Source organism: Astatotilapia calliptera, unplaced genomic scaffold (genome assembly GCF_900246225.1).
Source record: "Astatotilapia calliptera unplaced genomic scaffold, fAstCal1.2 U_scaffold_28, whole genome shotgun sequence".
Lineage (NCBI taxonomy): Eukaryota > Metazoa > Chordata > Actinopteri > Cichliformes > Cichlidae > Astatotilapia > Astatotilapia calliptera.
In genome coordinates, this window is record NW_020535765.1 from 33,042 (window position 1) to 45,112 (window position 12,071).

General features: G+C 41.0%; 1 protein-coding gene across 1 annotated transcript; it reads left to right on the forward strand.

Moving 5' to 3' along the window:
* Positions 1 to 1,038: 1,038 nt before the first annotated feature.
* Positions 1,039 to 9,320, forward strand: LOC113017918 (uncharacterized). The gene is made up of 5 exons (XM_026161018.1): positions 1,039 to 1,065; positions 1,850 to 1,946; positions 4,340 to 4,684; positions 4,781 to 5,119; positions 9,286 to 9,320. The coding sequence occupies exons 1-5, from the start codon at positions 1,039 to 1,041 to the stop codon at positions 9,318 to 9,320; spliced, it is 843 nt and encodes a 280-aa protein (XP_026016803.1).
* Positions 9,321 to 12,071: the final 2,751 nt, after the last annotated feature.

Below are 12,071 nucleotides of genomic sequence, written 5' to 3' on the forward strand. Positions count from 1 at the left end.
CAAACCGGCACTCATCCCAGAGAGAGATATGACGTAATGTAAAAAAAGAAAAAGTAAAACAGGGAGTAATGGGAACGCACACACAGAGCCGCAGACAGACACACAGAAACATGACTGAGAAAATATGAATAACATGACAGGGAACAGAATGAAACATGAGAGAAGCAAGTCTCAAGAACTCCCAAAAAAGATAATCACAGCCACACAGAGGGAGACACAGAGGGCAAAGACACAAGGGGCCATCGGAGTCTAAGAGCCAAGCATCTATCAACACTCTGTTCATTCTTTCCAATGACCTCTCCTTATGGAAATGACAGTTGGCTATTGTCTTTGAAAGCCAGATTGATGCCGAGCTACTGGAATGTATATTTTTTGTATTTCTAATGGGTATTTCCATATTTCATTACCAAAGGCTGGTGCTTTGCAAGCTGAGAGGATAGTAGGTTTTGCACATACATTTTGGAAAACCCTGTGCTCTCTGACAGGAGGCTGACTAAAAACTGGCTCTGAAACATATGACAAAGAAGACCCAGGACTGTTGAACAGCTATTGGACAATAATGGGGCAACTTTCACCAAGTCCAGCAACTGGTCTCTTCAAATCCCAAACAATTATGAACTGTTGTTAAAAGAAGAGAGGATGCTACTCAGTGGTAAACATGTCCCATACTGTTTTTATATACATTTTACACAGTGTCCCACATCTTTTAAAACTATGGTATACACGTATCAGACTGTGAGACTGAAAACATTGATTTGGATGAATGAAAAACACTACATCCAGATGGACAGAATCCACTTTCTGGCATTACCATTTGTTAAATTCACTTTTAATGTGACATATTTGTATCACTAGAGAATGTAAATAATAATAATAAAGTCAGTTAAATTTAATTTGACAAGGATGAGATGGTATCGTAGTGATAAGATGGTTACCTCAGGGAACTGATTTAAGATTTAAAGTCTGAAGTCATGTATTGTCCACACATGTCAGTAATAATAGGATTAAAAATTAGTGACCAAAGCAGTCTTAGGATACATGGAGAAGAGTGACTGGGGCCTGGTGGTATATCACATATGTTTGGTTCCTTCTGCCCAAACAAGTGGGCTTTACGAATCTTACGATTAGGTATGGTATGGTGGCATTTACGAATACAGGACAATTGTACAATGACAAACACAATGTAATTGCAGAGTGTTAGGTCATCTTTATAATTACTTTTTTTAATGAAGTGTAAAAATGCATTTAGATTCTGCATAGAAATAAAACAAGAAACAAGAAACAGAAGCAGCGGTGGTCTTTATTTATTAATAATTTACTGGTTTAACTGACAGATTAACAAATGCATATTTTTTTATTTTCATAATCTAATATTTTTACAAAGCAGCGAGATTTACATGAAAGTATAATTTTTCATTTAGGCAATATATTTTGTAATTGTTTTCTTCAAGAATCACTGTGGAATAACATTAAAAGAATGAAAAACTTACCAGCAGGTGGCAACAGAGCATTTGTCACCTTGCTGGGCCAGATGTTCCTGCTCTTCTTCTCAATTCAACTGAAAATCATTTCAACTAATTTATGATTCTTTTAAACAAGTAGCAAATAAGAGCTGTCATTTTTATCTATCATCTATCAGCACTTATAGCTATCCATTTTAATTGTAGCAGCAGTTTTTGTGTAGTAGGTCTAATTGTGCTGGTACTTTGTATAAAAGACAAGAAAGTGCTGAACAAATTAGTGTTCAATTGAAAAAGAACTGCAGGGAATTAATGGGCTAACATTTCTGACATCCACCCACCCTGCGGGGGAATGCTGTTTTTTTTCTTCTTCCTGTCTTGTCTTTCAGGTTCTGGGTGCCGCAGGTGAGGAGCGTTACGGCTGGATAGCCATGGGATCAAAACGGCCATGTCTGACGCGCCAGCCCCCCCGGTACGAGCGTCGCGGTACGGCGGCTCGAGCAACAGGCTGGTAGCAACGTAAAGGCTAAGAGGATTTTGCGGACCTTTTAGCGACTGTGTGGTTTTTGTGTGATTGCGCTCCTTCCCGTGCTATTCTGCGCCCCCCTCCCCCTCCCGATTACGTCCTTCTCTTTCCCCTCAGTCTACGTCCATTCTTGTTCATAGTCCCGTTACCTACTGCATTGACTGTTGTAATTCTCTCTTGCATGGTTTCCCCCCCCCCAAATCCCTCCATAAGCTTAAACTTGTTCAAAACTCTGTTGCTTACATTATTACCAAATCACCTCTGTTCTTCAGGAACTTCAATGGTAAATGGTCTGCATTTGTATAGCGCTTTACTCAGTCCCTAAGGACCCCAAAGCGCTTCACACTACATTCAGTCATTCACACACACATTCACACACTGGTGATGGCAGCTACATTGTAGCCACAGCTGCCCTGGGGCGCACTGACAGAGGCGAGGCTGCCGGACACTGGCTCCACCGGGCCCTCTGACCACCACCAGTAGGCAAACATGGGGTTAGTATCGGATCCAGAATGGGTTATTTGTGGATCAAGCTTTTTCCAGTGCGTTCTGTGAATGCTTGAGTTTGAATGCTGGGCAAAATGTTGTTGAGCAGTTTTTGTGGTAGTGCTAAATAAACTGGGGCTAGTGTATCTTCTAGGTGAGGCTGCTGCAATTGTTGACTGCATGTGCCATGAGGGGTTTGCTTGGGCTATAGCAGTTTGTAGTTGGCTGGTATGTATGTGGCCTGGTTTCAGTGCCAGTGGCGTTAATGTTGTGGTTGATGAGTTTAAAAGAGGACACCACTTGTGTGGCGGGCTCTTATTGAGAATTGCTCAATAAGCTAAGGCTTCTTCTAATGCACGTACCTGTCTGCAATGCAATGTTAGATGAATAAAAAACAAAACATTGTCAGTTGTTTGTCATTGATGTTTTGAGGGTCTCGGATTGATTTCAGCCTTTAAAACCTCTGATCAAAGAATTGATAAAACTGTCATTTTCAAATTCTGAATTTGATGGTTGTCTAGATGAGAAGATGTCTTTAAAAACAGACTAAGAATACAAGGTTTTTCTTTATCACTACTGAAGGAAATTTCCGTCCCCGGTTTCCTCCAAGGCGTGAGCGATAAGCAGAGTTTTGTCCTTTCCTTATAAGTAACACTCAGGTATGCCGTTCAGCTGGGTTAGTTACAATATCGGGAGCAGTTAGGAGAACAAAGTGATACAGAGACTGTTCAGATTGCTTTCCCAGAATCAACTCAAAGGTTTATTAAGTATACAACAGCTTATATAGAGGAAAAAGGTTCGTGTGTCAGCATGTTCTCAGTTCAAATCGGTACAGACCAAATAAGGAAACGTCTTCCTGCCTTCTGAGCAAAGAAGTATCCTTTGTGTAGTTTATCTCTTCAGTTACAATTTATGATCATCCCAGCAAAATACACTTCTAGACATAGAATACAGAGTTCTTTCATTAGTGAATTCTGAAACAAACCACCTGGCCTTTAACGAGCCTTTTTCTAAGAGATAAAGAAAAAGGGAGGATGGGAGTAAGGAAGTGGTCTCGTCTCTGTGGTATTTTCGACCTTGGGGTATCAGCCTGTGAGTCTTACACATTAATTCTTGGGTCACAGAGAAAGAGAAAAACAACTAGTAAATGGGCCTTATTGAGTAACAGTTTTCCTGTATAATATCACTATAAAACAATATCCTGTAAATGCTACCATGGTATCAAAATATCACAACAACTACCAAAATCAAAGTATTCAGATCACTTTTGCAATTTTTACGAGAGGAAGAAATCAAGAGATTTAGTGGAGAATAGACTATCATGAAATCATGCATTGCGTTACAATTTTTGGAGTAATTACGATCCTCAATGCCAAATCTATAACCGTAGGAATTAGTAGCTATTGCTTTGCTTCAATGATAAAACATTAATCTCAATGTATATATATTTTTAACCTATATCTATGTACAATTTAGGTTTTAAAATACAGATTATGCTGGGGAATAATCAGTGAAAACAAACTGTACAGCTAAGTTTCACTAAAATGGTTTGTAAAATTTTACAGGAAGTGGATTTTCTGTGTTTCAGCCAATGACTGTAATTTCCACTTCGTACCCCCTGATTATCTTGTGACCAAGTCTTCCTTTGAGTTGGAAGACATCAGTTGTGCGAGAGAAGGCTGAGGTACCACAATGATCAGAAGGCTGCTTTCTTTGATTCTTCTAAGTACATTGTGTAAGTTTACTTCTGCACTGAAACATGTGACACTGCGATATAGGGTTGAGTAATATTTGTTAAATTTAAGGTGCTTTGTCCTGTCATGTTCGAATCTAACTGATACCGTATTTTGTTTTGTTTTGTTTTTAGGTTTGACTGAAGGGGATGAGGATCCTTTCCAGAGCTCTATAACTGTGACTAAACTTGGAGATAATGTGACTCTGACATGTAAAATCCCTAGGGATAATGTTGGGTTGTCTTACTGGTATAAGCTGAATTTTGGAAACATGATTGAAACAATTGCCTCAGGAAGTTTTGACAAAATATCACTAAAGGGACCATTTAACAACTCAAGATTCAATGCCACAAAAGTGGGTGATATCTATTCTCTTACCATAACAAATGCAACCAAAGAAGATGAAGCAACTTACTTATGCCAAGGAGGAACGGCATACATAATGGAATTTTTTAATAGCATGCTTTTGGTCGTGGATGGTAACGTATTTTAATTTGAAAGTTTTTGTCATATCTGCTTCTAAGCCCAAATAATTACAGTTAATGCTATTTCATGACTTTTTATGATTCACACAGATACAAAAACGCTGCAGAAATCTTTCACCGTGAAACAAACTTCAGACGTGGAGTCAGTACATTTGGGTGATACAATGACTCTGCAGTGTTCGCTCCTCTCTGAGAACAAAGATGACACAGATCAGTGTCCAGATGAAGACAAAGTGCACTGGTTTAAAGGTGGATCAGAATCCCATCCAGGCAGCATTTACCACGGCAGTCTCAGAAATAAAGAGGACGGGAGATGTGACTACAGTCTGTCCAAAACTGTAACAAACTCATCTGATGCTGGGACGTACTACTGTGCCGTGGTGACATGTGGACAGATCCTGTTTGGTGAAGGAACTGTGGTTGAGATAGGTATGTATATTTTTTTAAATTACTTTGTTTAATTATATAGAGATCTTAAATGGTCACAATTCTAATTGCCTAAAATCTTTTGCTGATTTTTTCCTACATGTTAATTCACTTCATTGAAACTGTTTTTATGCTTCAGGGAATCATTTGATAGGACTTTAAAACATATCTGTAATTCTTATATTATGCATTAATGTAAATGTAATATTTGATTTGCTACTGTTACCTGTGGACTTGTGGACTTAAATGGCATACAACTCTTAAACTTCTAAACCCAATAAAAAGCCCAGAATTAATTTCTTAATGCTTTCCACATTCATCATAAACAGTATTGGGACTAACGCGTTATTAAGTAACGCGTTACAGTAACTACGTTATTATTGTGGTAACGAGCACGGTAACTAGTTATTATGCCAAAATCAGGAACGCGTTAGTCGTTACTGGGATTTAGATAGGGTCGTTACTCGTTACTTCGTGTGGTGGCATCGCGGAGCTTCCACAGATTCAGTAACATTAGCAAGTGGTGGAGGCAGCAGGTGGATGAAGGAAAAGGGACGCAGAAGGAAAAGAGACCCGAGGTCCAAGTGTGAACTGAACTTCAGGTAAGAAGTTATGACCTGCAGTCTCTCTGGGTCAGATATAAACCAAGTTTAGGTGGAGTTTATTTTCGTTATGCTGACTTTTTCCGTACTGCGTGCTAGCTAGCATGACGGGGTTTCTATACAGCTGGGTGGGTGCTATGAAGTTAATGATGTTGAACTTTATTTTGTTCATAAGTTATTAGAGTTGCCAACCGTCCGGTCTGGTATTCAGAGAAAATATTACGCGTTTCTTATTGAGGTGAAAAGGAACAGTTTGTCCCGTAATTCAGCTACAATGAAAAAGGCACAAAGCTGGAGTTATTCTGTGTCTTTGCTGCACAGCTGCCTCTTCTTCTCTCATTCTCCCCCCTCCCTCTCCCGTTTCTACTTCAATCATGAAAACTGATCAATGATCAGCTGATCGGCTCTCTTGTTTGTTTATCGCTTACTTTGCGCCGAAAGAGGAAACCAGCAGATGTCGCGGTAAACAACAGCAGCACGTTTAAGCTTGATCAGCTGTTGTTAGAATTTAATATTAATTTCTAGTATCAGCTGATGTTTGCTGGAGCCACAGCTGTAAAGCTGCTGGTCATGATATCGGTTTGTATATCTGGTGAGAGGGAAACATGAAGATGAAACCAGGAGATGACCTTACTGGATCATCAGAGCTGAACAGGTGATGGAGAAACAGGTTTACCTTTTAGGTGACATGAATGAGTTGAAGGGAAGTTATGAACTGTTTCTGAGAGACAAATAACACCAGGATCCTTTTTTAGGTAGCTGACAGCTGGTAACTGTCCAGGTGCGGATCTATTAAAGTTTGGTCAGAGGGGGCCAGGTAGGGCATTAACAGGGAGAGGGGGGCACAAAGAAATACTTTTCTATCTTATTCTCATTTAAAATGTATAGCTTTTAAAAAATAATTATCTGAGTCTTACAACAAACGATTGATAGATTGATGCATATATACCACCAAAACAGTGCACATCACTGTCACAACAGCGTTTGTTTTCATTCAAAGGCTTTATGATTTTTCCTATAATGGTATTCAGTTTCTGATGGCACAGATTTCTGTGGTGTCTGGTGTTCTTTGTATTTAGTTTCATTTCCCCTGTCCTGTTATTAGGTTCATGTGTGTCAGCTGTTCTCCTTGTGTTTCCACTTCCCCTGATCATCCCTGTGGGTATTTAGTCTCTGTGTCTCATTCAGTCTGCGTTGCGTCGTCTGTGTTACATCCCTCATGTGATGTCAGGTTAAGTGGTTTCAGGATTGTTGTGCAGTTCATGTTCCTGTAAGTGATTCATGTATTTCATAGTTTTGTCATGCACTCAGGTCCTGTTCACAGTCATTGACAGTCCTCCTAGTTTTGTCATAGTTAAGTCAGTTTTCCCAGTGTAGGTTCTAGTTTAGTTTCGTCACTGCCCTTGCTGCTTTATGTTGCCCCTGTATCAGCCATAATAAAGGCTCGCCTTTTGTTAATTCCGTCTCCCTGTCTGTGTTCACACCTGGGTCCTCCATACACTCTCCACACGGTCTCTAGTCAAAATGCCCAGGCCAATTTTCTGTCCCAGTCCAGCCATGTATGCAGCTCATCTGCAGTCTGGTGTTACCTACATCTTCCTATTCAGAAGGCAGAATTTCAAATTTCTGAGTACAATCAAAGCACCACGACTGCAGTTTTTATGTTGGATGTAAAAGGCGCACATGACGCTGTGACGTAGGCTAGAATCATGGCAGCAGTCAATGACGGTCCAGACGTGGGATTTCTCTCGTGGAAATATGCACATTATCTTTTCCTGTCTATTGGTAGGTGGCACAGTGCACTTGTGGCAAGTAAGCAAGCTAGAAGACTGGCAAAGTTATGGAAGCAACACATTAACAAGAGAATTCTGAGTAAAACCAAAGTTACTTTCCCTAGTAACTAGTTACTTTGAAAGTAACGAGTAACTTGAAGTAACTGAGTTACTTTTGAGAGAAGTAACTAGTAATGTAACTAAGTTTTTTTTTTTTTTTTTTTGCCTGTCCCATTTGGTTCTTTAGCCATCAGAATTGTTGTCTGAAGACCAACAAGGATACCCAATGGATTTACTTTGCCAAACGGATCATCGTGGCATTGCCGTATTGGTCCATTTGGTCGATCTTTGTTTTTATTATTTATTATATTTTATTTTCAGATGTTACAGACGGGACAGACATGAGTGAGGGATAGGAAAGGGAGAAAGAAAGAGGAAGGAAAGGAAAAACAGAAGGGGAGAGGGACAGTGAGAAAGGGGGGGAGAAAAAAAATAAAAATCTCCTGGATCACCTGTTGAGAGAAGAATAGAAAACAAGCAAAAATTAAAGCTGCAAGCAGCGTTATGAGGGCCCTCGCACCCCCGGCACGTCGAGCCACTGCCAACACCTCAAACCAGCACGTCCGATGTGATGTCACATTGATGGATTTCATGCTTTTAATCACCAGCTAACATTTCATTTTATTCAACCAGGATTATAGTCATGCCACTAGGTGGCGCTCTAACCATTATTGACAAATAGCACAACAAACATTTCCAAGCTCGAGTCTCATCACACCTGCGACCTTTGGGAGAGATTGGACATTGTGTTTTTTAGTGACAGCAGATTACTGCTTTTTGCGAGTGATTGAAACTCTACGTGCCGCCATGACCACCCCGTTTCCCTGAACGGAAAAAGCTTCGCAATTTAACATCACAAAGGTCTTTAGATTCTACACACTGAAGAATGCTTCAATATGATGAAATCCCTTGGAGGAGTTCGTCAAAGTATGAGGCCTGAAAAGGGGGGAAAATGTCATCAAAATTACACATTAATTTTAAAATGGCTGACTTCCTGTTGGATTTGGGATATTGCTCCTAGAGACTTTTTTGTACATCTTGATATCTTACACAAGCTTACCAAGTGTCAGACTCATAGATGAAACACAGAGCAGGGGCTGATGTTTTGAAATATTGTAGGGGGCGCTGTGGAGCCATTTTGCGCTATTCAAGGAAAATGGTTACATAACAACAATGCCTTCATCCATTTGGAGGTGTGTGCCAAATTTCAAGCCTCTATAAACTTTCCAAGCCCCTCAAAAGCCACTTCATCTTTCATGATGAACCGCGTTGCCACCAGGGTGCGCCGTTCAGTTTAAAGTCACAATTTTTGCACTGAAGCATCACGAGGGACTGATGGTGATATTCACCGCTTTTGAGGTGGCCACGATCAACCTGTGAAAATCAGTACAACAAAGTTAAAGCCATGACATTTCCTGTTGCCACTAGGTGGCGCTGTCCGTATTTCCGACAATGGGCATATCAATCTGTTCAGGGCGGGTCTGACATCATGCCTGTAAAGTCTGGTACTGATCAGACTGGATTTCATTGAGTTATACTAATTTGTTTCTTCATGGCGTGACATCAAAGTTCGCCATGCTGCTGGGGTCACACCCTTTCGTGAAAAGTCACAGTTTTCACTGTAACCCAAGACCAACTCCTTAAGGCTTTCCTGGAGAAATTTGAGGCTGCAGATGTCACCCATCACAATACTGTACCCCAAAGTGTAAAACATGACATTTCCTGTTCCCACTAGGTGGCGCTGTCCCTTACGTCAAATATGGCACTTGAAATATGTTCAGGGGTGGAGCCTTATCATATGTGTTCACTTTGGTCAAGGTCAGAAAATGTATGACAAAATGAGAGGCAATAAGATTTTCATGGCGAGTCATCGAAATTCGCCATGGCGCCACGGCCTCATAGTATTGTGAAAACTCAAAAGCTCCGCAATTTAACATGGCACAAGGGTGTAGTTGACACTGACCAAATATGAAGGTTATGAAATCAAACCCCAAGGAGGAGTTCGCAAAAGTTCGAGGCATGGAAATGGCAAAATTAGAGCCAAAATGTCACCTTCTCTTCCAAATGGCGGACTTCCTGTTGGGTTTGCGTCAATGGGCCCACTGACTTTTTTGTTCGTCTTGGCATGATACACATGTGTGCCAAATTTCATACATGTAGCTCAAACGATGTGGTCGTAGGGCTGCATTTAACAAGGCATAGGTGGCGCTCTAGAGCCATTTCCCAGTGCTCATATGTAAAACCATTAAAATACAAAATTTTTCACCAGACCTGGCATGTGTGCAAAATTTCATGAGTTTTTGAGCATGTTTAGGCCCTCAAAAAGGCCCTTGTTTCGCCTGAATAATAATAATAATAATAATAATAATAATAATTAAAGCTGCAAGCAGCGTTATGAGGGCCCTCGCACCCCCGGCACGTCGAGCCACTGCCAACACCTCAAACCGGCACGTCCGATGTGATGTCACATTGATGGATTTCATGCTTTTAATCACCAGCTAACATTTCATCTTATTCAACCAGGATTATAGTCATGCCACTAGGTGGCGCTCTAACCATTATTGACAAATAGCATAACAAACATTTCCAAGCTCGAGTCTCATCACACCTGCGACCTTTGGGAGAGATTGGACATTGTGTTTTTTAGTGACAGCAGATTACTGCTTTTTGCGAGTGATTGAAACTCTACGTGCCGCCATGACCACCCCGTTTCCCTGAACGGAAAAAGCTTCGCAATTTAACATCACAAAGGTCTTTAGATTCTACACACTGAAGAATGCTTCAATATGATGAAATCCCTTGGAGGAGTTCGTCAAAGTATGAGGCCTGAAAAGAGGAGAAAATGTTGCCAAAATTGCACATTAATTTTAAAATGGCTGACTTCCTGTTGGATTTGGGATATTGCTCCAAGAGACTTTTTTGTACATCTTGATATCTTACACAAGCTTACCAAGTGTCAGACTCATAGATGAAACACAGAGCAGGGGCTGATGTTTTGAAATATTGTAGGGGGCGCTGTGGAGCCATTTTGCGCTATTCAAGGAAAATGGTTACATAACAACAATGCCTTCATCCATTTGGAGGTGTGTGCCAAATTTCAAGCCTCTATAAACTTTCCAAGCCCCTCAAAAGCCACTTCATCTTTCATGATGAACTGCGTTGCCACCAGGGTGCGCCGTTCAGTTTAAAGTCACAATTTTTGCACTGAAGCATCACGAGGGACTGATGGTGATATTCACCGCTTTTGAGGTGGCCACGATCAACCTGTGAAAATCAGTACAACAAAATTAAAGCCATGACATTTCCTGTTGCCACTAGGTGGCGCTGTCCGTATTTCCCGACAATGGGCACATCAATCTGTTCAGGGCGGGTCTGACATCATGCCTGTAAAGTCTGGTACTGATCAGACTGGATTTCATTGAGTTATACTAATTTGTTTCTTCATGGCGTGACATCAAAGTTCGCCATGCTGCTGGGGTCACACCCTTTCGCGAAAAGTCACAGTTTTCACTGTAACCCAAGACCAACTCCTTAAGGCTTTCCTGGAGAAATTTGAGGCTGCAGATGTCACCCATCACTATACTGTACCCCAAAGTGTAAAACATGACATTTCCTGTTCCCACTAGGTGGCGCTGTCCTTGATGTCAAATATGGCAGTTGAAATAGGTTCAGGGGTGGAGCCTTATCATATGTGTGCTCTTTGGTCCAGATCAGAACATGTATGACAGAATGAGAGGCAATAAGATTTTCATGGCGAGTCATCGAAATTCGCCATGGCGCCACGGCCTCATAGTATTGTGAAAACTCAAAAGCTCCGCAATTTAACATGGCACAAGGGTGTAGTTGACACTGTCCAAATTTGAAGGTTATGAAATGAAACCCCAAGGAGGAGTTCGCAAAAGTTCGAGGCATGGAAATGGCAAAATTAGAGCCAAAATGTCACCTTCTCTTCCAAATGGCGGACTTCCTGTTGGGTTTGCGTCAATGGGCCCACTGACTTTTTTGTTCGTCTTGGCATGATACACATGTGTGCCAAATTTCATACATGTAGCTCAAACGATGTGGTCGTAGGGCTGCATTTAACAAGGCATAGGTGGCGCTGTAGAGCCATTTCCCAGTGCTCATATGTAAAACCATTAAAATACAAAATTTTTCACCAGACCTGGCATGTGTGCAAAATTTCATGAGTTTTTGAGCATGTTTAGGCCCTCAAAAAGGCCCTTGTTTGGGGTGAATAATAATAATAATAATAATAATAATAATAATAATAAGAAACGGAGCAGATACAATAGGGCCTTCGCACTCTCGGTGCTCGGGCCCTAATTAAAGCTGCAAGCAGCGTTATGAGGGCCCTCGCACCCCCGGCGCGTCGAGCCACGCCCAACACCTAAAACCAGCACGTCCGATCGATGTCACATTGATGGAATTCATGCATTTAACCACCAGCTAACATTTCAACTCATTCATTCATGATTAGCTAGTCGTTCCACTAGGTGGCACTCTAACCATTATGTACAAATG

Coding starts and splice junctions, on each gene's coding strand:
- LOC113017918 (XM_026161018.1), top strand. CDS start 1,039: ATGGAGAAGAGTGACTGGGGCCTGGTG. Junction 1,947..4,339: donor CCCCCGGTACGAGCGTCGCG/GTACGGCGGCTC, acceptor TTTTGTTTTTAG/GTTTGACTGAAGGGGATGAG. Junction 4,685..4,780: donor CATGCTTTTGGTCGTGGATG/GTAACGTATTTT, acceptor TGATTCACACAG/ATACAAAAACGCTGCAGAAA.